General features: G+C 35.3%; 1 protein-coding gene across 14 annotated transcripts in view; it reads right to left on the bottom strand.

The window, feature by feature from the left end:
* Positions 1–22,998, bottom strand: part of WNK1 (WNK lysine deficient protein kinase 1) — a 149,128-nt gene that overhangs the window by 58,547 nt on the left and 67,583 nt on the right. For all 14 annotated transcript variants that reach the window (XM_059403871.1, XM_059403857.1, XM_059403860.1 and 11 more), the window contains exons 3-4: positions 13,003–13,223; positions 10,576–10,733 (exon numbers count right to left, since the gene is read on the bottom strand). In XM_059403871.1, the coding sequence (XP_059259854.1) occupies positions 10,576–10,733; positions 13,003–13,223 (379 nt within the window). The remainder of the gene's footprint in view (positions 1–10,575; positions 10,734–13,002; positions 13,224–22,998) is intronic.

The following is a 22,998-nucleotide window of genomic DNA, read 5'->3' as shown; positions in this document are numbered from 1 at the left end:
GATTCATACAGTATTTTGATATGGGCACAGGATCTGGGATCAGATAACAGAAATAACAGAATGCTCTCTCATCTTCTAGATATGTAATCTTGGGCTAGCCTTCTTGGGCTTCAGACCTTTATTTATAAAACGTTGATAAGAGTAGCAATTACTCACTTCCCACTCCAGGTTGTTGGAAGAGTTGCAAAGTGTTTTATGCAAGGTCTGGTACAAAAGGATGTTTATTTATTAATATTTACATTGCTATCACACATATTTGTATGACAGTGCACCACTGCAGGATCCGACATGTAGTAGTGGACTGATCTACAGAGGAAAAAAGAAACCTGTTCTTGAAGGGCTCAGTTCTAATGAGGGGACAACAGTTAGTATCAAATAATAATTATTATTTTAATAAAACAGAGGTAGAATATGATGGGAACATAGAAGAATGATATTGGCATGACTTTCTTCCAAGAATGCTAAAATATTTCTGATAAAAAGTGCCAGGGCGCTGAAGCTACTGGTAATTACTTCATATAAAATTTGTCTCACCACCTCTGTGACAGGGGGGCCAATAAAGTTCTCAACTTACTTTTCCAGGAATACTGTCTTTGACCCTCTAAAGGAGATCAAATACGCTACTTCCTTATGCCTATAAAATCCATCTGCTTTAGTGTAATTACTACTTCAATGTTTACTGATTACTAATAGGGTATACATAGTAGATCTGGGATGGAAACCAGAAATATGGAGCGATAAGGGCACTGTATGGTAGTAGTGGTAAGGGAATGACAGGGTGGGGGGAATTTGCATTAGGGAGGCCTATGATCTCTCAATAGATAACCAAGCACGCTTCCTTTATAAATGTGTAATAGTTATGCAGGGATGCTAACATTTACTTAAAAAAAAAAAAATTAGTTAAATTTATATCCAGGGCAGACTCAAGATGGATTTCATCACAACAGTCATCACTAACTGTTTACATAATTACATAAATCATTGTATAAGCTAGGGATTTACTTCAATCCCCCATGTTTATCTTAGCACCCAAAACATTAGAAAACTAAAAAAGGACACAGGCATTTTTAATTCTTGGCTGGAAGCCAGAATTAATTGGAAGCCTTAGAAGATGGGGATGGAGGTTGGTGAAATCAAGACATTTCCCAGATAAGAAATATAATGACTGATAGGACAGAATAAGGGACTATAGATAATACAGAACTAAATTTTCAGAGCTGAGAGGAAAATAAAGAGTGAGCATAGGTGCGTTCTAGAGTGGGGGATGGGGACAGGAAGAGGGAAAGAGAGAATCTTCAGTGGGTTCCATGCTAGGGTTCAATCCAATGGACCCTGAAATCATGACTTGAGCCAAAATCAAGAGTCACAGCCAAAATCAAGAGTCACACGCTTAACCGAGTCATGCAGAAGTCCCTAGAAACTAAAGAGTCTAAAAGTTCCAACTGATTTAAAGAACTCCTCAAGCTTTTTATTCCATCTTTTCTACAGCTTGACTTATTTTTTTGCTTTTAAAAAAGCAATTCCTTAAAAAAAAAAAAAAGCAATTCCTAAATAAGTCAGAAAAAAATGCAATTAAATAGGGTAAAATTTCTAAATCAGTCTGGTTACTTATAATGCTAGTAAAAAGGTCTCAAGAATGACAGAATAATAATTTTCAGTTAACGTTTTGGTATTATATTATTTAGTCTATGGTACATATAATTAGAAAGGATCTGAGGTGATCAGTTTCCACTCACACTTCTCAAACTTCAGTGTACACATGAATCATCTTTGGATATCGTAAAATGCCAGGTTTTGATCTGATTTGTCTGGGAGGGGGTTGAAATTTTACATTTTCAACAAGTGCCCTAGGATACCAAATCTGCTCGTCTGGGAACTACACTTTGCATAGCAAAGATCTAATCAGAGACTCTCAGTGTATAGTATTCAAAACTCTATCAGAGATCTACGAGGTGTCTCTTTTCCAATGACATATCTGCATTAGGCCAGATTTTCTTTATACATTTCAACCAAATAAAAAATATTGTAATTGATTTCATACAGAAACAGATACAAGAACCCAACTGTCTTCTTTCTGACCAGACATTAAAGACAGTTGCAAAAATGTAAAAATGCTATTCTTTTCACTAAATCTTTAAAATTAGTTTTGGAAAAAATCATATTTTGCAAAAATGTTATTGATGTCAACATATATTGAGCTTTTTATATCATTAATCAATACATTATAAAATTTGGTGTTAATTTCTAATATGGTAAAATAGATATAACACAAATGAAAGCTCTTTGGGGTCTTCAGTAATTTTTATGAGTATAAAAGGGTCCTGATAAAAAAAGTCTGACAGTCACTGAACTAAATCATTCAAGTCTGGTAGCTGCTATCTTAATCTCCTCAAAAGTTTTTTTTTTTTTAAAGATTTTATTTATTTATTTGTCAGAGAGAGAGGGAGAGCAAGCAAGCACAGGCAGACAGAATGGCAGGCAGAGGGAGAAGCAGGCTCCCCGCCGAGCAAGGAGCCCGATGTGGGACTCGATCCCAGGACACTGGGACCATGACCTGAGCCGAAGGCAGCCGCTTAACCAACTGAGCCACCCAGGCGTCCCTCCTCAAAAGATTTTAATGGATAGAATCTCAAACCTCTGCAGGCCTTTGTAATGCTGTATAATCTTTTCAAGTTCTTTATCATGAATTATGATTTTTCTTCCTTTTTATTTAGTCTCCTCTAGGTTAAAGAAAACAATTGCTGAGCTCTTTCCTCTTTTAATTAGCATGTTAAGTCCCTTCACTCAAGAAATCTAAAGAAACAGGTATCCTTGCTTTTTGAAAGTTTGTATTATGCCACTTTGCTTTTATGAAAGACCTACATTAGTACCTGTTTTTACTAACCGAAAGAAAACCAAAGAGAACTTTTGCTTTTATGAAAAAGGGCAAAAAGTGAAAACAGAATTCAGGGCTTATTTTGCAGTGAGCCAGTAAAGACACAGTACATACCCCGAGCAGCAAGAATGGCAATGCCAAGCTCCGTCCCCTGGGAGCTACATTCAGCATCAAGATACTATAGTTTTGAATTGTGCCTATGAACACCTGTGCTTTATCTTGACTTATTTTATGTGTTTTTTAGCAAGATATGTCCTAAGGTATTAGAAAAAAGCCTAAGAGTGGTTATTTTCAGGGTTTGAGAGTACTCAAAATATTTTAATATAAATTCTTTCACTTTATGCCTTTGCAACTAATAAAAGATTGCACAGGAATGCTCTACTTATGGATAGTGAAGGAAACCTATAGCTCTTAAAAGTGAAAATGATGGGTCTCAATCAGAAAGGTCTCATGAATCAGGAACTGCCTGAAACATTTGAGTTTTTTTTGTTTTTTTTTTTTTTAAGATTTCATCATTTATTTGAGAGAGAGACAGAGTGTAAGAGAGCACAAACTGTGGAGAGGGAAAAGCAGGCTGCTCATCGAACAGGGTAACTGATGTGGGGCTCAATCCCAGGATCCTGGGATAGTGATGTAAGCCAAAGGCAGCCACCCAACCGACTGAGCCACCCAGGTGGCTGGAAACATTTGAGGTATTAATAAGTGAAATTATGATCTGGTTTTCCCTATGAAATCTCAGAAAAGAAAGTGCAAGTGATCACAGTGTTAAAAATAATGGTGAAATACTTCAACAAAATACAGACCTAGCCTCGTAACGGAAAGAGTTACTTATAAAATAGTTGTTTAGAAATTACAACTATGAGGGGAGCCTGGATGGCACAGTTGATTAGCATCCAACTCTTGGTTTTAGCTCAGGCTGTGATCTGATGGTCCTGGGATGAGCCCTCCGTTCAGCTCCACACTCAGCACAGAGTCTGCCTGAAAGTCTATCTCCTTCTGCCCCTCCTGTTCATGCTCTCTAAAATAAATAAATAAATATTTTAAAAAATTTACAAATAAGAGATTTGAGAATCAATGGAAAAGTATGTGTATAGATGGCTTTCTTGAATATACTTCATATCCTGGAATTTTGATTTTTTCTAATTATTAAAGTCATTGTTTCCAGCTCTACTTGTATCAAATAGTTTTACTCATCCTATAATATGTATTGCTTTTATATGTGTATCAGCTTCTACTTGTTATGATTCAATTTCATTTTAGGATAATTTTGTTAATACTTCAAAGGTGGCCTTATGTTACATTCCTCTTTTGCAAGGTAAATTCAAACTTCCAAACTTACACAATGTCTGACTGCCTATATTTGGGATTCCTTAACAATCATTTATTCTCAAAATATTACTAAGTGCCTACAATGTTCCATATGCTATGCTATCAATAGAATACGTATAAACAAAGACTTGATAAATCAGACTCTGGGACATTATATATGTCTTTTAAGACATTATACATTTCATCCTTTCGGTTCCCAGTCCCTCTCCAGAAGGGACGGTAGCTATAGGTTCAAACGGTTTAACAAAGAGAAAAGGAGGAAGAAATAAAATTTGTTGAACATAACAAATGTGGTATAGTTATACAATGGAATATTATTCAGTCATAAGAAAAGATGAAATGCTAATGAATAAAGAATGAAATACATGCTACAACATGGGTAAACCCTGAAAACACTAAGCTAATTTTTTCAAAGCATAATATAAAAGACCTAACAGAAAATGTGTAACACAAAAGGTCATATATCATATGATTCCATTTGTAAGAAATGTCCACAACAGGCAAATCAAATCCAGAGACATAAAGCAGATTAGCGGTTGACAGGGCCTCAGTGGAAGGGGGAATGGAGAGTGACTGCCAAGAGGTACAGAATTTCTTTTTGGGGGTGATAGGTTCAATATGAATATATTAAAAAACTGAATTGTACATCTTAAACTATTTCAGTGATAAATTTATGGTATGTGAATTTTTTTCTTTTTTTAAAGATTTTATTTATTTATTTGACAGAGATGACAAGTAGGCAGAGAGGCAGGCAGAAGTGGGAGGGAAGCAGGCTCCACTCTGAGCAGAGAGCCCGATGCTCTCTGGGACCCTGGGATCCCAGGACCTTGGGATCACGACCTGAGCTGAAGGTGGAGGCTTTAACCCACTGAGCCACCCAGGCACCCTGGTATGTGAATTTTTTCTTAAAACATGGTGAAAAACTGAAAACAGGCTACATACTATACTATGAATATGGAACTATACTATACTAAGAATATGGAAAAGTGGTATTGGTCTTTTTCAGTTCTATTACATTAACATGGAAAACTCTCATTTAAGAAGGGGATTTTGAGCTTGGATCTGCATCTGCAAAAAAAGATACATTTGTGAGGGGTGTCTGGGTGGCTTAGTCATGATCCCTTGAGACATTTTCAATATCAACCTTGATTTAGAGAAATAATAAGTAAGTTAATTTGCAAGATTAATCAGAGAGACTTATCACTAAATAAGAGACAGCCCAGTCAATACCTATTTCGAGTCTCTAACAACAGGTTACAAAACAGCAGAGCCATTTTCTGCTGGTACATAACAAAATACCCCCTTTTCAAAAGAGAAATATTATAAGATCAACAAAGGAGGCTGGTATGTTAAGAGTGCTTAAATACATGGTTATCTAATGTGTATTTCATCTACCCAGTCTGTTTGATATAAGAAAAAAACATTCAGGGACACCTGGGTGGCTCAGCTGGGTAAGCATCTGCCTTCAGCTCAGGTCATGATCCCAGGGTCCTGGGATTGAGCCCCACGTCGTCGGGCTCCATGCTTAGTGGGAAGCGTGCTTCTCCCTTCCCCACGCCTCCTGCTTGTGTTCCCTCTCTTGCTTTGTCTCTCTCTCAAATAAATAAATAAAATCTTCTAAAAAAAAATTTGTTGGACGAATGCATGAACTATTATGGGTTGAATTCTTGCCCTCCCAAAAGATACGTTAAAATTCCAACCCTCAGTATCTCAGAATCTGACCTTATTTGAAAACAGATCATTGTGATTACAGGTACAACCCCAGAGTGGGGTGGGCCCTTAATACACTCTGACTGGTGTCCTTCTAAGAAGAGAAGACACAGACAGAAGAGGAAGGACCACCATGTGAGACAGACACTGAAATGCTGCAGATGCAAGCCAAGAAATGCTAAGGATTGCTAGCTAACCATCAGAAGGTAAGAGGCAACAAAAAAAGTACTTCCCTCCACGTGTCAGAGAGCATGACCTTGCTATAACCTTGATTTTGGACCTCTGGCCTCAGAATTGTGAGACAATAAATTTCTGCTGGTTTAAACCATCCAGTTTGTGGCCCTTTGTTATAACAACTCCCTATGCTCAAATACTTGGTGAACCAATTTATACTTCAGGTGTATACAGTTTCCTGTGTCTCCCAAATCTCAACTCTTCCTTGAAAGTTAGCTAAAAAAAATTAATATGTGTGGATGTGGTAATGTAATATGATAAAATAGATGACTAAATTCACATATTTGAATTCAAAAAAGGATCTGACAGGACCCTATCAAAACAAGTGGGTCAAAAATTTAAAACATTAACTAAAAAAAAGTAGGTGGTTCAAATTTGTTTTAGTGTAGTATTTTGTCAACTAGTCTGTCATTTCTAGCAAAATCGGGAGCGTTAATGAAAGGAAATAAAATCCCAGGCAATTTTTTAAAAAAGGGCAAATTACCCTTAGGAAATGTAACAAATATATATACATACATACATGTAATTCACTTATAAAATACTTATTATTCCTATAGTTAATTTTTTAAAAAAGATTTCATTTATTTATTTGACAGAGAGATAGACCATAAGTAGGCGGGGGGTGGGGTGGGGTGGGAAGCAGGCTCCCCGCTGAGCAGAGAGCCTGATGTGGGGTTTGATCCCAGGACCCTGAGATCATGACCTGAGCTGAAGGCAGAGGCTTAACCCACTGAGCCACCCAGGCCCCCCGATAGTTAATTTTTAAAACTAAACTCTTATTGGTTATTTCACTGAAAAAGTTGAGAACTATGTGTTTATCTTCTCTTATACAGATTGTGTAATTATCATGGGGGGGGAATATGACATATCAAGATATAGGTCTCTTTTTTCACATTAGAAAATTCCCAGAAACCAACCACTACCCAGTCTTTTGTTTTTTCAACTTTATCCCTAAATTCTGTTCATTAAACTAAGAGTCAGCCTTTTTTAAAAAAATTCTTTCTCACAAGTAAAGCATATACCCATACTTGCCAACCCTTATGTTTTTTTTAAGAACTATATTTGCAGATTCAATTATCTTGTATATAGAAAATCCTAAGGAATCTACTAAAAAACTATTATAAATTCAAGTAAGTTTGTCAGTTTCAAAACCAGTATGCAAAAATTAATAGTATTTGTAATGTGCAATCAAAAATTGAAATAAAAAACTCAATTCCATTTATAATAGAATCCCCCCAAAATACATTATTCAGGAATAAACGTAATAAAAAAAGTAGAAGACTTATACTCTGAAAACTACAAAACACCACAGAAAGAAATTACAAAAGATCTAAGTAAATGGAAAAACATCCCATGTTCATGAACTAGAAGACTCGGGATGGTTGTCATGTGTCCAAATTCATCTACAGATTCAATGCCATATGTACCAGGATCCCAGCTGAACTACAAAAATTGACAAGCTGACTCTAAAATTTATATAGAGTTGCAAAGGACCAAGAAGAGCCAAAACCTGAAGAATAAATAGAAGGACTCACACTTAACGAATTCAAAACTTACTACAAAGCAAGACATACAGATCCATAGAACAGAATTGAGGGTGCAGGAGTAACTTCATGTGCCTATGGTCAACTGCTTCTCAGCAAGGGTGAAATCATTCAATGGAGAAATAATAGTCTTTTCAACAAAGGGTAGTGGGACAGTTGGATAGTTGTCATAAGCAAAAGAATCAAGTTAAAACCCTTACCTCACACCACATACAAAAATTATCTCAAAATGAAACAGAGATCTAATTATAAGAACTAAAACTATAAAACTCCTAGAAGAAAACACATGGGGTAAACGTTCATGACTTGAGGTTTGGAAATGGATTCTTAGATATGACACCAAAAGCATGAGAACAATAAAACATAACATACATTAAACTCGGCCTCATCAAAATGAGAAACTTTTGTGTCCTAAAGGGCACTATTAATATAATGACACTATTAAGAAATTACAATTGGGGTGTCTGGGGTGGCTTAATCAGTTAAGTGTCTGACTCTTTATTTCGGCTCAGGTCATGATCTCAGGGTCAAGAGAATGAGCCCCGCGTCGAGCTCTGCACTCAGTATGGAGTGTATTTGAGATTCTTTGATTCTTTCTGCCCTTCCCCCTGGCTCTCTCTCTCAAATAAATAAATAAATCTTAAAAAAAAAATTATTCAACTGACAGAATGGGAGTAAATAATTGGAAATCATCTATCTCATAAAGGATTTCTATCCAGAATATATGAAGAACTCATACAGCTCAGTAATAAAAAGAAAAATAACCCAATTAAAAACCAAGTAAAGGATCTGAATAGTCATTTTTCCAAAGGAGAAAAGACATACAGTTAATAAGCTTTTATCAGCATCCTGTAATTAGAAATATTTGCTTACACATTTATCTTCTATATTGGAGCTAGTTTTCTGAAGACAGAATATATATGTTATTCATATTTAATTATTTGATGTCAGGCTCTGAACTTGGTATGTAGCATGTATTTGCATATGAGACTTATTTTTATATTTGGGATAGTGCTAAAGGTAAAGAAAGAATTAAACAGAAATACTTTGTAGAGATAAGGCTACAAATCTTAAAGAAGAATATAAAGCAGTAAAAATAAACAGCAAGCACCTACATATAGTGCTTATTGTATACTAAGCACCATTTTAAATGCTTTATATTAATTCAATTTTTGAACTCCTAAGTAAAATCATCAATTACAAATAAAATGTTATGATTGAGATCAGTTGAGAAGCCTGGAAAAGGTGAAAATCCTTATGTAGTGAAACCCATCAGATAAAATTTTGTTGGGGAAGTCTGTTAAATCCAGTATAAAAACTGACTGGATAGCAAAAAAGCATGCATACAAGGTAAATAGCATGTACAAATGGAGAGGAAAAAAGGAAAGGATGTGGCAGATGTGCAAGATAATAAAGAGGACTGGCAGGGCGCCTGGGTGGCTCAGCGTGTTAAAGCCTCTGCCTTCGGCTCCGGCTATGATGCCAGGGATTGCTGGGATTGAGCCCCACATCGGGCTCTCTTCTCAAAGCGGAAACCTGCTTCCCCCAGTACCCGCCTGCCTCTCTGCCTACTTGTGATCTATGTCTGTCAAATAAATAAATAAAATCTTAAAATAAAAATAAAAAATAAAAAAATAAAGAAGACTGGCTTGATTAAAAAAGGTGTTTAGACAAAGATGAAGAAGAGCGAAGATTATAGTAAGAATTTGTATATGCTTTCATAAGCAAACTGGTATCATGAAAGTTTCTTATACCAAAAAGAAATAGCAAGGAAATTCAACTAGTTCAAGTGGAGTAGAAAAACAAGTTCATAATGTTAACTACTTCAGGATGGCAGTGTAAGGTGTAAATTAAGTAAGATGTGAAATCAGAGTTCTGACAGTGGGAATGAAGAAGGACTATATCTAAGAGTTATTCTGAACCAAGAACCTGATAAATAGGATCTGATGAATAGAAAAACAAGGAATCGAATATACTTCTTGAGGTTTCAAGAATTCTAAATAAAATGCGGGGAGGATTTATTTATTTATTTTCTAGATAAAACACAGGGGTATTCATTCTAGTGACTGTCCCATCCTACTCCTCAAAGAAAAAGGGATAATGTAAATTATTAGGCACTGGGGGAAAACTGGGGATATAGATATAGAACTCAGATATCTAAGAAGCAAAGCAGATGAACTTTCTAAGGGCAAAGTACAATAGTGATTAGGATACTCATCAGAATTATCTGAAGGCTAAACAAACTACACTTACTACATTTCTGTTGCCCTCGCCCAGCCTGAGAAAAAGAAAGTAGGGGGCAACAGCTGTAGATTAAGAGACATACAATAAAGTACCTTCTGTGGACCCTGATAGGTCCTATTTTGAACACTGACTGTAAATAGACATCTCTGAAACAATGGGAGAAATATCCTAATAGGTGAGGGTATTCAGATGATCCAGAAATTACTGTTATGCCTTAAACCCTTGTGGTTACTTATAAATGATTTAATAAATTCATAAATCAATTTTAAACCACTTAGGGAAAGGTCTGTGAACAAAGCAACCTGAGTAAGAGCATTATTTTTAACTCAGATAATATGTTTTATGGTCAGAGGGAATGAGAACTTAGAAGAAGTAATAAGAGTATTTTTAAACATAATATATCTCAAAATAAAGCTTTAAATGTATGCAAGGAGAATCCAGAATATACCGGTACTTCTTTGATATTTATTTTTGCTCTCACTAAATCAGAAGCAATAAAATCTCTCAACTCCTTCTTTCCCCAGCGACTGAGTATGCGTTCTACTATTGCTCCCTTTTGCATGGTTCAATGATATCCAGCTTGGCATTCCTTTTTTTTGGTGTGACTTAAGCTCACTAATCAATCAGGGTAAGACTTACACTGGTCACTCGACGGTAGATCTGAGCAGCATTTTGGCATTCTGAGTACGGATATTCAGATGTGGCCATCTCAAGCATGCACATCCCAAAAGCATAAACGTCAACAGATTCATCATATTTTTCCTCATACATCTCAGGGGCCATGAACTCTGGGGTACCTTAAATTAAAAGAACAATTTAGACTCAATGTGAGCAGAGGCTACAGATGTTACTCACCTGGGGGAGAAGCAGAGGGGTTAACCTGTGAGATAGAAGCAAGTGGAAGGGAGGGAAGAGAAGAGAGAAGAGTGGTGGGGGCAGGGAAGAGGAAGAAAATCTTAGTATCTTCCACCAAGTATGTCAGAACTTCTGCTGCATGGCCTTCATAAAAGAAACCAGGACAGGGTCAAGTGTTTATTTTATTTACTGTTTCAAATGGATTACTGTTATACAATGTCAAAATAGAAACTTTGATAGTAGAAAAACTGATATAATTCATAATGAAAACAAATGGAAGGAAAAGTAAGAGACTAGCAAGAAATAAAGAGGATACAATGGTATCTGCCAGTAAGACAAGATAGGTTAAAAAAGATCAAAATACTTGCCTGCCCCCTGCTGTACGGTAGTTGTAAGGTTAGTATTTATAGCTAGTCTTTGGCCATTAATTCCACCTGATCAGTTTCACTTTTAAGGAGGCCTTGCAGTGAAAAATCCAACATTCAATATGTTTTTTAAAAGAAAAAAAAAAAAAAGTGTAATGGTCTATAAAGGCCACTCACCAGAAGCCTTTCTTTACATACTTACCATACCACCTGCAGTACACAAATAAGTCTACTGCAGATAACAAGAAATACAGTGAAGGACATCTTACAGATCTTACAGACAAAAAACAAATACACATAAATGAAGAACTCAAATACAGACTGAGTTACAAGCAGTATGTGATCCCACAGACCAGGTTCTCCAATGGTTCCAAAGAAATTAAGTCTGGATACCTCAAACTGTAGGACATTTCCAAGAACAGGCTTACATAGCATGGTTTAAGCAAAAAAAAAGAGGTTGGGGGGACCTCTCTTGGGTTAGAGATTTTTTTTTTTTTAAGATTTAATTTATTTATTTGACAGAGAGAAATCACAAGTAGGCAGAGAGAGAGAGGAGGAAGCAGACTCCCTGCTGAGCAGAGAGCCCGATGTGGGACTCGATCCCAGGACCCTGAGATCATGACCCGAGCCAAAGGCAGCGGCTTAACCCACTGAGCCACCCAGGCGCCCAGGTTAGAGATTTTTAAGGAGTCAAAGACAATCAAAGAAATGTTTCCTTTTCCTGTAAGGAAGGCAAAAAGGAAATTCAGCTTTAAATAACTCTTTCCCAATTCTTCTTGTTAATCTATTTTAAGAAAATCTAAAAATAGCATTCCAAATCCAAGTCACATAATATTCTATGGAGGACACTATTTTAGAAGAATGTACAAATTACTGGTGTTTTATGGTTTTCTCTTAATACATGAAATTCTAGCACACTTAAAAATTAATGGTTTCCTTGCTGACATCAACTTGGGGGGGGGGGACAGAATATCCCCAAAGATTTCAAATTTTCAAAGTGTCATATCCTCTTCAGAGAGTGAAAGCTTATCAAAATAATACACATTAAATTATTTTTCTAGCTGCAACTCTATAACATATAGTTGAAAGTCTGAAAGGACAGTCTTGTTCTTTAGATCACTGATTCTAAATAAGGGGTGATTTTGTTACCCAGGGACATTTAGTCCAGAGACATTTTTGGCTATAACAACTGTGGGGGGGCTGGAAAGGGGATGTGCTCCTGGCATCTAAATCATCTTATAATGCACTAGAAAGCCCTTACAACAAAGAACTATCCAAATGTAAAATAACACTAGGGTTGAAAAGCTCTGCTTCAGATACATCTTCTGAAGAGTAGGAGTAAGAAAAGTTAAAACCAAGTACTCAGAATAGACTCATTTTCACATTTTAAAATAAAGTCTTAATAGGTAGATACTTTTGAATACATATAACCTAACACTTTTTTAGAAAGTAAACTACATAAAAATTCAATTTCTTTCATAAGAAAGTAACTCTATATTTATTATATAATAATTATTATACATTACTTATATAATTATATAAATAACTACATAATTAATACATATAAACGGAATGACCCAGTAAGATTGATAGTTACATAAGGTTTTGTCAACAAAATTCCCTTTACTTCTCTTCACATAACTTTATGAAACAGTTAGTCTTCCAGATGATTCCAGAAGCATATAGAGAACTCCACATCTCGTAAGTAAAACTGATCACTTCCTGAGTTCAAGCTAGGAATTTTTGAAAGCTTATTTCACATAATGAAAATTCTAACAGGGTCAGGTATCAAAATAAAAGGAATATCAGAAAACCAGTTAGGATGCAAGGTACACCTGAAACATACCTATCACACTCTTGGCAAAAGAAGCTCGCTTCAGGGTTGCCAGACCTAGGTCTCCAATCTTGACTGAGCCTGTAGGGCCAGTGATAAAGATGTTGTCACACTTAAGATCTCGGTGAATAATAGGTGGAGTTCGAGTATGAAGAAACTGAAGTCCTTTAAGGATTTGACGGCACCAGCTTCTTAGAACTTTGATCTTCATCACCTTAAACCTTTTCAGGTACCTAGAAAAGGCAAAGTACACCAAACAGGTTATCAATGATATGAGTTTACTGCTTTGAAGAATTCCATTAAATTCTAGCATATCTGAGATGGGAATATCAAATTTACAATATTAAGATTCAGGAACCTTAAAAGTTAGTGACATTTTAACAAGGCTAAAGAGGAAAGAATAACAAGTGGTTGGTAAATGAATTCTAATAACAAAACACAAAAAACAAATTCCTTAAAACTGGATCACTACTAAAATAGAAGTTAAGAGACAGAAAAATAAACAACAAAAATTTTTAAAAAGTAAAGGGGTAGATTTTGACTTCTGGTAAATGGTGAAGTAATTCTTATTGGACACAGATAAAATTATAAACTATAGTAAAAAAATATAAAAACAACCACTTCAAGGCTCTTGAGAGCAATCAAAATTAGGCATGAATTGAAAGGGAGCTCACATGAGGGAAAAAGGAAGCACTGCTTGAGCTTCCTATTTTCTAAATCTTTTCAGTTAGGAAAGGCTCTAGCCTGAATGTACAGATCAGCTCAAGTCTAAATAGAAGCTTGTTAGCCTTATTAGCTGAGAAACAGAAAAAGTTCAAGAAGACCACAGCAGCTAGAACAGTGCTGTCCAAAAGAACTTTCTATAGTGACAGTCTGTTCAATATAGTATTCACTATACAAAAATAAATTAAAATTTAAAATTCCATTTTTCAGCTGCATCAGCCACATTTTAAATGTTTAACAGCCACATATATCAAGTGGCTACCATTTTGGATTATACAAATTATAAAACATTTCCATCACCACAGAGAGTTCCAGTGGACAGCAGAGATCTAGAAAGTAAAGGAGGGAAATCCCAGAAGGGTGGTAGAGAAGGGGAGTCCCAAATCCTGAATAGTCATTCTGCCCAAATCTCTTTTAAGATAATAAAAATGTTCTATACCTTAATCGGATTTTGGTTACTTGAGTGAATATGCCTTTGTCAAAACTCATAGAACGATACCATTACGACTAACTACACTTTTCATTGTATTTAAATTTTACTGTAAGGAAAAACAAAGCATATAAATATTAGAACTTTAATGAAATAAGCACTTGAGTGTTTACACGTGAAGCATACTGAGGTCTACACCTTTGGAATAAATAAAATTAGGAAAGATAGGGAAATGATTAGATGGACATATGTGGTAAAGTAAATGCAGCAAAAGTTAATAATAGAACCTAGGCAGTGAATATGTACATGTTCATTGGCAGTTCTTTCAGTTTTTCCGTATAACTGAAAAATTCTAGGAGAAAATTTTGGAAAAAGTTGAGTCTGGCTTGTATCTCTTTCACATTTACAAAATGATCAAGTATATAAAACATAATAGATAATTATATATTAACCTTGTAACTTATAATTTCATTAAATTTGCTTAGAATCACTGGAATTTTCTATGTGAACAATTACATAACCTGCAAACAAGGGCAATGGTATTTCTTACATTCCCATCTTTATGCCTTTTACTAGTTTTCCCTGCGTTTATGTCTTATTTAATGGGCGGCCCTCTGAAACAACAGTGAATGTAAGTGGCTAAAACAAGTATTCTTGCTTTGTTCCTAATCTCAGGAGCAATGTTTAAGCTTGACATATATAAGTTATAGGTTGGTGGATGTTGTTTAGCAGTTGGAGAAAGTTCCTTACCATTCCTAGTTTGGCTAAGAGTTTTTAGCCATAAATAGATAGATACTGAATTGTCAAATACTTTTCGACATATTTTGAAATGGTCATATGCTTTTCTCCACTATTCTGTTAATGTGATGAATAACATTGATTCATTCAATGTTAAACCAACTTCGTGATCCTGGGATAAACCCTCTTTGGTATTAATGTATTGTAATTGCTGGCTCCAATCTGCTATTATTCTGTAAAGGATTTTTACATCAATATTCATGAAGGACATTGTTCTTTAAAAATTTCTTTTTCCATAATATCTTAGGTTTTGATATCAGTGATATCAGTGTTATGCTGGCTTCATAAAATGAGTTAAACAATAATTGTTCCATCTCTATATTTTGAGAAAATTCAACATACTGTATTTTCCCAATTTATTAGAATAAAATATACATAAAATTTACCATTTTAAAGTGATACTAAGTAATTGATACTGTTATGAAATTATCACCACCAACTATCTCCAGAACTCTTTTTATCTTAAAAAACTGAAACTTCATACCCATTAACAATAACTCCCCAAAGCCACCTTCCCTTGTGTTCTGGAAACTACCACTCTACTTTCTGTTTCTATGAATCAACCACTCTAGGTACTTCACAGAAAGTGAAAGCAGTAGTGGTATCTGATTTTTTGCAACTGGCTTATTTCACATTGCATAATGTCCTCAAGGTTCACTCATATTATAGCATGTGTTAGAATTTCCTTGCCACTTCAGGATGAAAAATATTCAACTGTGTGTGTAGAGAGACAGACAGACAGGCACGTGCGTGCGCGCACACACACATTTTGCTTATCCACTCTTTCCTTGATGGACACTGTGCTGCTTCTTTTAGCTAAATAGTGATAAAATAATGGTCACGAACTTTCTAAATTTGACAAAAGACATGAATCCACATATCTGAGAAGCTCAACAAACCCCAAGAAGAATACATATAAAGAGATTCAGATTCATATATTACATTCAAACTGTTGAAAACAAAAGACAAGAGAATCTTGAAAGCAAGAGAGAAGCAACTCATCATAATCAAGAGATCCTCAGGAAGACTGTCAGCCAACTTCTCAACAGAAACCACAGAGGCCAGAAGCAGAGAAATGACATATTTAAAGTGTGGAAAGGTGTGTGTCGGGGGGAACCTGTCAACCAAGAATTTTTATATCTAGCAAAAACAAATCCTTCAAAAATAAAGGCAACATTAAACAAAAGCTGAGAGACTATTATTAGTACACCTGCCCTACAGGAAATGCTAAAGCAAGTCCTTGAGGCTGAAATAAAAGGACACTGGACAGTAAACTGAAGCCATAGGAAGAAATAAAATCTCTGGTAAAGGTAACTACACAGCTAAATATAAAAACAAGTATTAATGTGTTTTTGGCTTATAACTTCTCTGTTCATTTCCTACATGGTTTAAAAGGCAAATACATAAATCAATAATTATAAATCTGTATTAATGGGGACACAACATATAAAGATGCAATTTGGATCTTTGCAAAATCTACAAAAATACAAAAGAGGTGCAAAGCTGTATAGGAGCAAGGATTTTGAAGCCACTAAGCTAATCAGGTAACCTTTCAAACTAGATTGTTAGAAATCTATGGTGTTAATTGTAATCCCTAAGGTAACCACTAAGAAAATACTTTAAAAATATATACAAGGGAAACAAGAAGGGTATTAAAATGGTTTATTACAAAAAAATTTTTTTTAAGAAGCAGTAATGATGAGAAGGAACAAAAAGGTGTCAAAACATTAAAAAAAATAGCAAAAGTGCTTCCTTATCACCAATTACTTTAAGTATAAATGAATTAAATTTTCTAATCAAAGAGAGGGCTAAATGGAGATAAATATGATCCAACTACATGTTGTCTACAAGAAACTCACTTTAGATTCAAAGACCCACACAGGTTGAAAATGAAAGGACACAAAAAAGATATTCCATGCAAATAGTAACCAAAAGGGAATAGGGTGGTTATATTAATATCAGACAAAATAGACTAAATCAAAAACTGATACGAGAGATAAAGAATATATATTGATAAAAGGGTCAATTTGTGAAGATTATAACAAATATAAACATAATATACATCAAAAAAAGTTCCTAAATACATGAAGCAATTACTGACAGAATCGAGAGGAGGAGTACACAGTTCTATAGCAATAGTTGGAGACTTAATAGCCCACTTTCAAAAGTGGATAGACTGGGGCACCTGGGTGGCTCGGTCATTAAGTGTCTGCTTTTGGCTCAGGTCATGATCCCAGAGTCTTGGGATCAAACAATGCATCGAGCTCCCTACTCCGAAGGAAGCCTGGTTCTCCTTCTCCCATTCCTCCTGCTTGTGTTCCTGCATTTGCTATCTCTGTCAATAAATAAAATCTTAAAAAAAAAAAAAGTAGACAGACCATCTAGACAGAAGATCATTAAGGGAATAGAGGATTTGAATAATAAACCACCTAAACATAAGAAAAATATATGGAACATGATACCCAACAACGGATAAATACATATTCTTAAAAACACATGGAACATTCCCTCAAGAAACCTCCCAACAAAGAAAAGTCCAGGACTACATGGTTTCACTGTTGAGTTCTACCAAACATTTAAAGGGAAACCACTAATCCTTTTCAAACTCTTCCAAAAAGTAGAAAAGGAGGAAACTCATCCAAAAAGTAGAAAATGACTTCATAAGTCATTCATCTGCCCTGTCAGCAAAGACACCACAAGAAAACTATATACCAATACCTCTTAGGAATATAGATGCAAAAGTCATCAGGAAAACATTAGCTAACTGAATCCAACAACACAGTAAAAGGATTATATACCAAGTACAATTTATCCATGAAATGGAAGTATCTGTCAACATTAGAAAATTAGTCAACATAATACACCTTCGAACAAAGGTAAAAAGACAAAACCAAACAACAACCTCATGATCATCTCAACTGATAAAAAGAATTAGATAAATTCCAATACGTTTCCATGATAAAAATACTCAAGCTAGGAATAGCAGAGAATATATGATAAAGAACATTATGAAAAACCCAAACCTTACATCATACTCAATAATGAAACACTGAAAGCTTCCTAAGATTAGAAATAAGACCAGGATAACTACTGTTATCCAACATTGTACTAGAAGTTCCAGCCAGAACAACTAAGAAAGAAAAAGAAATAAAAGTATACAAATTGGAAAGGCAGTAAAACTGTATTTGTAATGCCAAGATCCTATATAAAGAAAATACCAAAGAATACACACACCCTCACAACTAGAGTTAGTAAAACAATTCATCAGAGTTCCAAGAGTGCAAGATCAACATACACAAATTAGTTGTGTTCCATATACCAACAATTAACAACCTGAAAAGGAAATTAAGAAAACAATTGTTTTACAAAAGCACCCAAAAGAATAAAATATGTTGGAATAAATTTAACCAAGGAGGTGAAAGACCTATGCATTCTAAACTAGAAAACACTGTTGAAAAATTAAATAAAATGTAAAAACATCTTGTGCTCATGGATTGGAAAACTTAATATAGTTAGTTAAATGGCAATAAAAACCAAAGTGACCTATAGATTCAATGCATCTATAAATATATTTAATTCTATCTACAGATAGAGTCAAAATTCTATCAACCTTCTTGCAGAAATGGAAAACTAATTCTCAAATTCACATGGAATTGCAAGGGCCTCAAATAGCCTAAACAATACTGTTCTTAAAGATTTTATTTATTTAAGTGTGAGAGAGAGAGAGAGAGAGAGAAAGTGAACACATGCAGAGGGAGAGGGAGAAGCAGGCTCTCAATTGATCAGGGAGCCTGACTCAGGACTCGATCCCAAGACCCTGGGATCATGACCTGAGTTGAAGGCAAACCCTTAACTGACTGAGTCACCCAGGCACCTCTAGCCAAAACAATACTGAAAAAGAAGAACAAAATTGGAAAACTCACAATTCCTAATTTGAAAACATATTACAAACTACTGTAATCAAAACAGTGTAGTACTGGCTAGGGACAAATATACAGATTAAAAGGACAGTATCAAGAGCCCAGAAATAAACCCATACATCTATGGTTAAATGACTTTTGACAGGAGTACCAAGACCATTCAACAGGGCTAGAACAGTCTCTTCAACAAATAGTGCTGGGTAACTGGATAACCAGTTACAGAATGAAGTTGGGTTGCACACCTCACACATACACAAAAGTTTACTCAAAATGAAACAAATGTAAATGTAAGAGACAAACCTGTACAAGTTTAAGAAGAAAGCTTAGGGGTAAATCTGCATGATCTCGGTTTTGGCAATAGATTCTTAGACCTAACACCAAAAGTACAAGCAACAAGAAAAGAAAAAAGTAAATTGGACTTCATCAACATTAAAAACTTTACACATCACAGGAAGTAAAAAGACAACTTATAGAATGGGAGATAATATTTGCAAATCATATTTCTGGGAAAGGCTTACAGAATATATAAAAAACTCTTACAACTCAACAATAAACAAAAAAAAAAAATTAAATATGGGCAAAGGGCTTGAATAGAGATTTGTCCGAAGACATGATGGAATAGACATTTCTCCAAAGACAGATAAACAGCCAAATGCACATGACATGTTCCTCAACATCATCAGTCACTATGAAAATCCCAATCAAAACCACAATGAGATACCATGTCACACTTGGTAGAATGGCTATGAAAATAATAAACAAGTGTTGGCAAGGACATGGAGAAACTGAAACTCTTATACATTGTTGGTGGGAATGTAAAATGGCTCAGTCACTGTGGAAAAGTCTGGTGGTTCCTCAAAGAGTTAAACATAAAATTAACATGACTTAGCAATTCCACTTACAGGCACACATCCAAAAGAAATGAAAATATATACTCAAAACTTATATACAAGTATTTATAGCAGGACTATTAGTGATAGCCAGAAGGTGGAAACAAATGTCTCTAAGTGAATGAATTGTGGTATATCCATAAAACAAAATATTATGTAGTCCTAAAAAAGGAATGAAGTATGAATATGTACAACATCATGAACCTTAAAAACATTATGCCAAACACAAAAGGCCCCATTATTTTATGACTCTATTTATATGAAATAGCTTGATCAGATAAAACCAGAGACAAAAAGCAGTTAGTGGTTGCCAAGGGCTGGGATTAGGGGGAAATGGTGAGTTGCTTACTGGGTTTGTTTTGCAGGACTGAAAAGTGTTAAAGAATAGTTGCACAGCAATGTGAATGTACTTAACATTACTGAACTGCACACTTAATAATGATTAAGATGGCAAATTTTATGCTATTTTTTTAAAGATTTTATTTATTTGAGAGAGAGAGAGAAAGAGAGAGAGACAGCAAGAGCTGGGGGGAGGGGTGGAGGGAAAGGGAGAAGCAGATGTCCAGCTGAGCAGGAAATCTGAAAGGGGCTCAATCCCACAACCCTGGGATCAGGACCTGAAGTAAAGGCAGACATTTAACTGGCTGAGTCACCCAGGCACCCTGCTATGTTTCTTAGTCACAGAAAAAATTCCTATCCATAAATTGTAGAGCTCAGTATAATTCCTCATCTTGCACATGGAGAACTGAGGCCCAGACATGGGGAGCTAGTTGACCCAAATCACAGTCAGGCAGAAACAGAGCTAGGAGTAGAACTCACCACTCATACTCTGTTTAGTGCTTTCTACTACACCCTCCTGCTCCCTTAGCTCTGAGGCTCGGAAACAGAAACAATGATAGGGAAAGAGAACTTTAAGCTTAGAAAGAAAATGCCAAGAACTTAGATGGTGTGCAGTTAAAAGGCCAAAGATTTATATGATCTGAAGAGAAACCAGAGTATTGATGGTGTGCAATTAAAGAGTAAATACACAGCATGGGAAGGAAAATGGAGAATAACTACTTAATGAGTACAGTGTTCCTTTGAGGTGATGAAAATGTTTAAGAACTTGATAAATCATGTAGTGGTTATACAACACTGTATAGACAAAATATCTATACCTGAATTATACTTTAAAAATTTTAATTTTATGTTGTGAATTTCATGTCAATTAAAAAAGTCTAGCTTTATTCTATTTCCTGAATCAAATTTTCTAACCCATATTAATTTTCAGGTATGGGTACCAATTTAAGTATTAATAAATAAGCGGAACAAAGGTAGAAATCTAAAAAGCCCAAAAAGCATCAATGTTGGAACGAACTCCCATCCCTTTTGCCCCTTTTGCTTCTCTAAATGCTACCAACATTCCTAATTATTCTGTATTCTTCCAGTATGAATATAGATTTGGTTCTCTGTTATGGTCAACTTTATTAAGCACTGTGAAAGAAAACAACTTAAATGTCCTGCTATTCATTTGAACTGCTAACAAAGTATTAACAAGAGCAGCTTATAGGACTTGCTTTCATGGCTGTATGGAAGTCATATGTAACTATATGAAAATATGGATTTGTTTTAAATCCACATGCTTGGGTGGGGGGTGCACCTCGGTGGCTCAGTTGGTTAAGCATCTGCCTTCAGCTCAGGTCATGACCCTGGGGTCCTGGGATTGAGTCCCACATCGGGATCCCTGCTCAATAGGGGAGCCTGCTTCTCTCTCTGCCTGGTGCTGCCCCCGCTTGTGTGCTCTGTCAAATAAATTCTAAAAATCTTCGTTTTTAAAAGTGAATCTATTTGCTGAGAACTAAATACACATCCTCAAGTCCTTCCTTATTCTCTTGATTCTTGCCTTCTAGAATGATAATTAATGTCTTTTTACTCCATGTCTCATGTTTTTTTTTGCTTTCTGATATTCATATTTATCCTTTTTAGTTCAATTTAGTCTGCTGTTTAACCTAATCAATGAAGTTTTAATTTTAAGGATTTTTTTAAAGGATTTATTCTTATTTCTAAAAGTTCTTTGGATCTTATTACATCTGAACTTTTTTTTTTTTTTTTTTAAAGTAATGCCTATACCCAGCATTGGGCTAGAACTCATGATCCCGAGATCAAGAGTTGTGTGTTCTATCAACTGAGGGTCAATTCCACAGAAGCTTAGCCTACTATGTTAACCCAAAGTCTCTCAATAAACTTTTAAAAACAAATAAAAACAAACTTAAAACAAATGTCAGAGGGTAATCTTATAGGGTATGCCTGAACAGATTATTGACAGCCCACTAAAGTACCTAAACTGGTGAGAAGAACCTCAAGGTACAGATATACACATAACTAATAACCACAATTTTCTTTAATTCATTCAAACAGTTTTTAAATTTCAGGCATAGTGCTAGAGAGTACAATCTAATGGAAGAAAGAGATATATTAACAAGCAGCTTGGATGATGAGGATAAAGGTGTTACCATAAGTATTGGAGAAGCTGAGTGGGGAAACCAGAATTTGCAGGAGGGAAATATTCTGTTGGCTTTTCAATATGTTAATCTTGAGCATCCAAGAGCACATGCAAATCATTACATCCAAAAGATACAAAACTGTTTCAAATATCTGGGATGAATTAGCTCAGTAATATTAACTAAAGAAAGTGTACCTTAAAAAAGATACAATTTTTAAAGGTCCAATTCCTCCACAATAAAAAATTTAAACCATATAATTTATACTCCATTTGACCCTGGAACAACATCGGTTTGAACTGTGTGGATTTACTTACATGCAGACTTTTTATAGTATAGTACTGTAAATGTATTCTCTAATGATTTTATTTTCTCTAGCTTACTTTACTATAAAAATAGTCTATAATACATATAATATGCAAATAGGTGTTAATCGACCATTTATGTTATCAGTAAGGCTTTTAGTCAACAGTAGGCTACTAAGTAATTAAGTCTGAGGGATTCAAAAGTTAAACTTGGATTTTCAACTACATGGAGGGTCAACTGTCCCTAACTCTCACATTGTTCAGGGTTAACTGTAGTTTTCTCACTGTAGTTTCCTCTCTGAGTACATGTAATCTGAGAGACCTGGGATTCCAAAGGCAAACTCCCATTCCTACTTTAAAACTCTTTTAGGGAAAGGGAATACCTTGTTAGGAATTGTTCATGGGGCGCCTGGGTGGCTCAGTGGATTAAGTCGCTGCCTTCGGCTCAGGTCATGATCTCAG

The sequence above is a fragment of the Mustela nigripes genome, chromosome 6 (assembly GCF_022355385.1).
Source record: "Mustela nigripes isolate SB6536 chromosome 6, MUSNIG.SB6536, whole genome shotgun sequence".
NCBI lineage: Eukaryota > Metazoa > Chordata > Mammalia > Carnivora > Mustelidae > Mustela > Mustela nigripes.
Note: the sequence above shows the minus strand (reverse complement) of the source record. Positions and strands in the feature narration are given on the sequence as shown.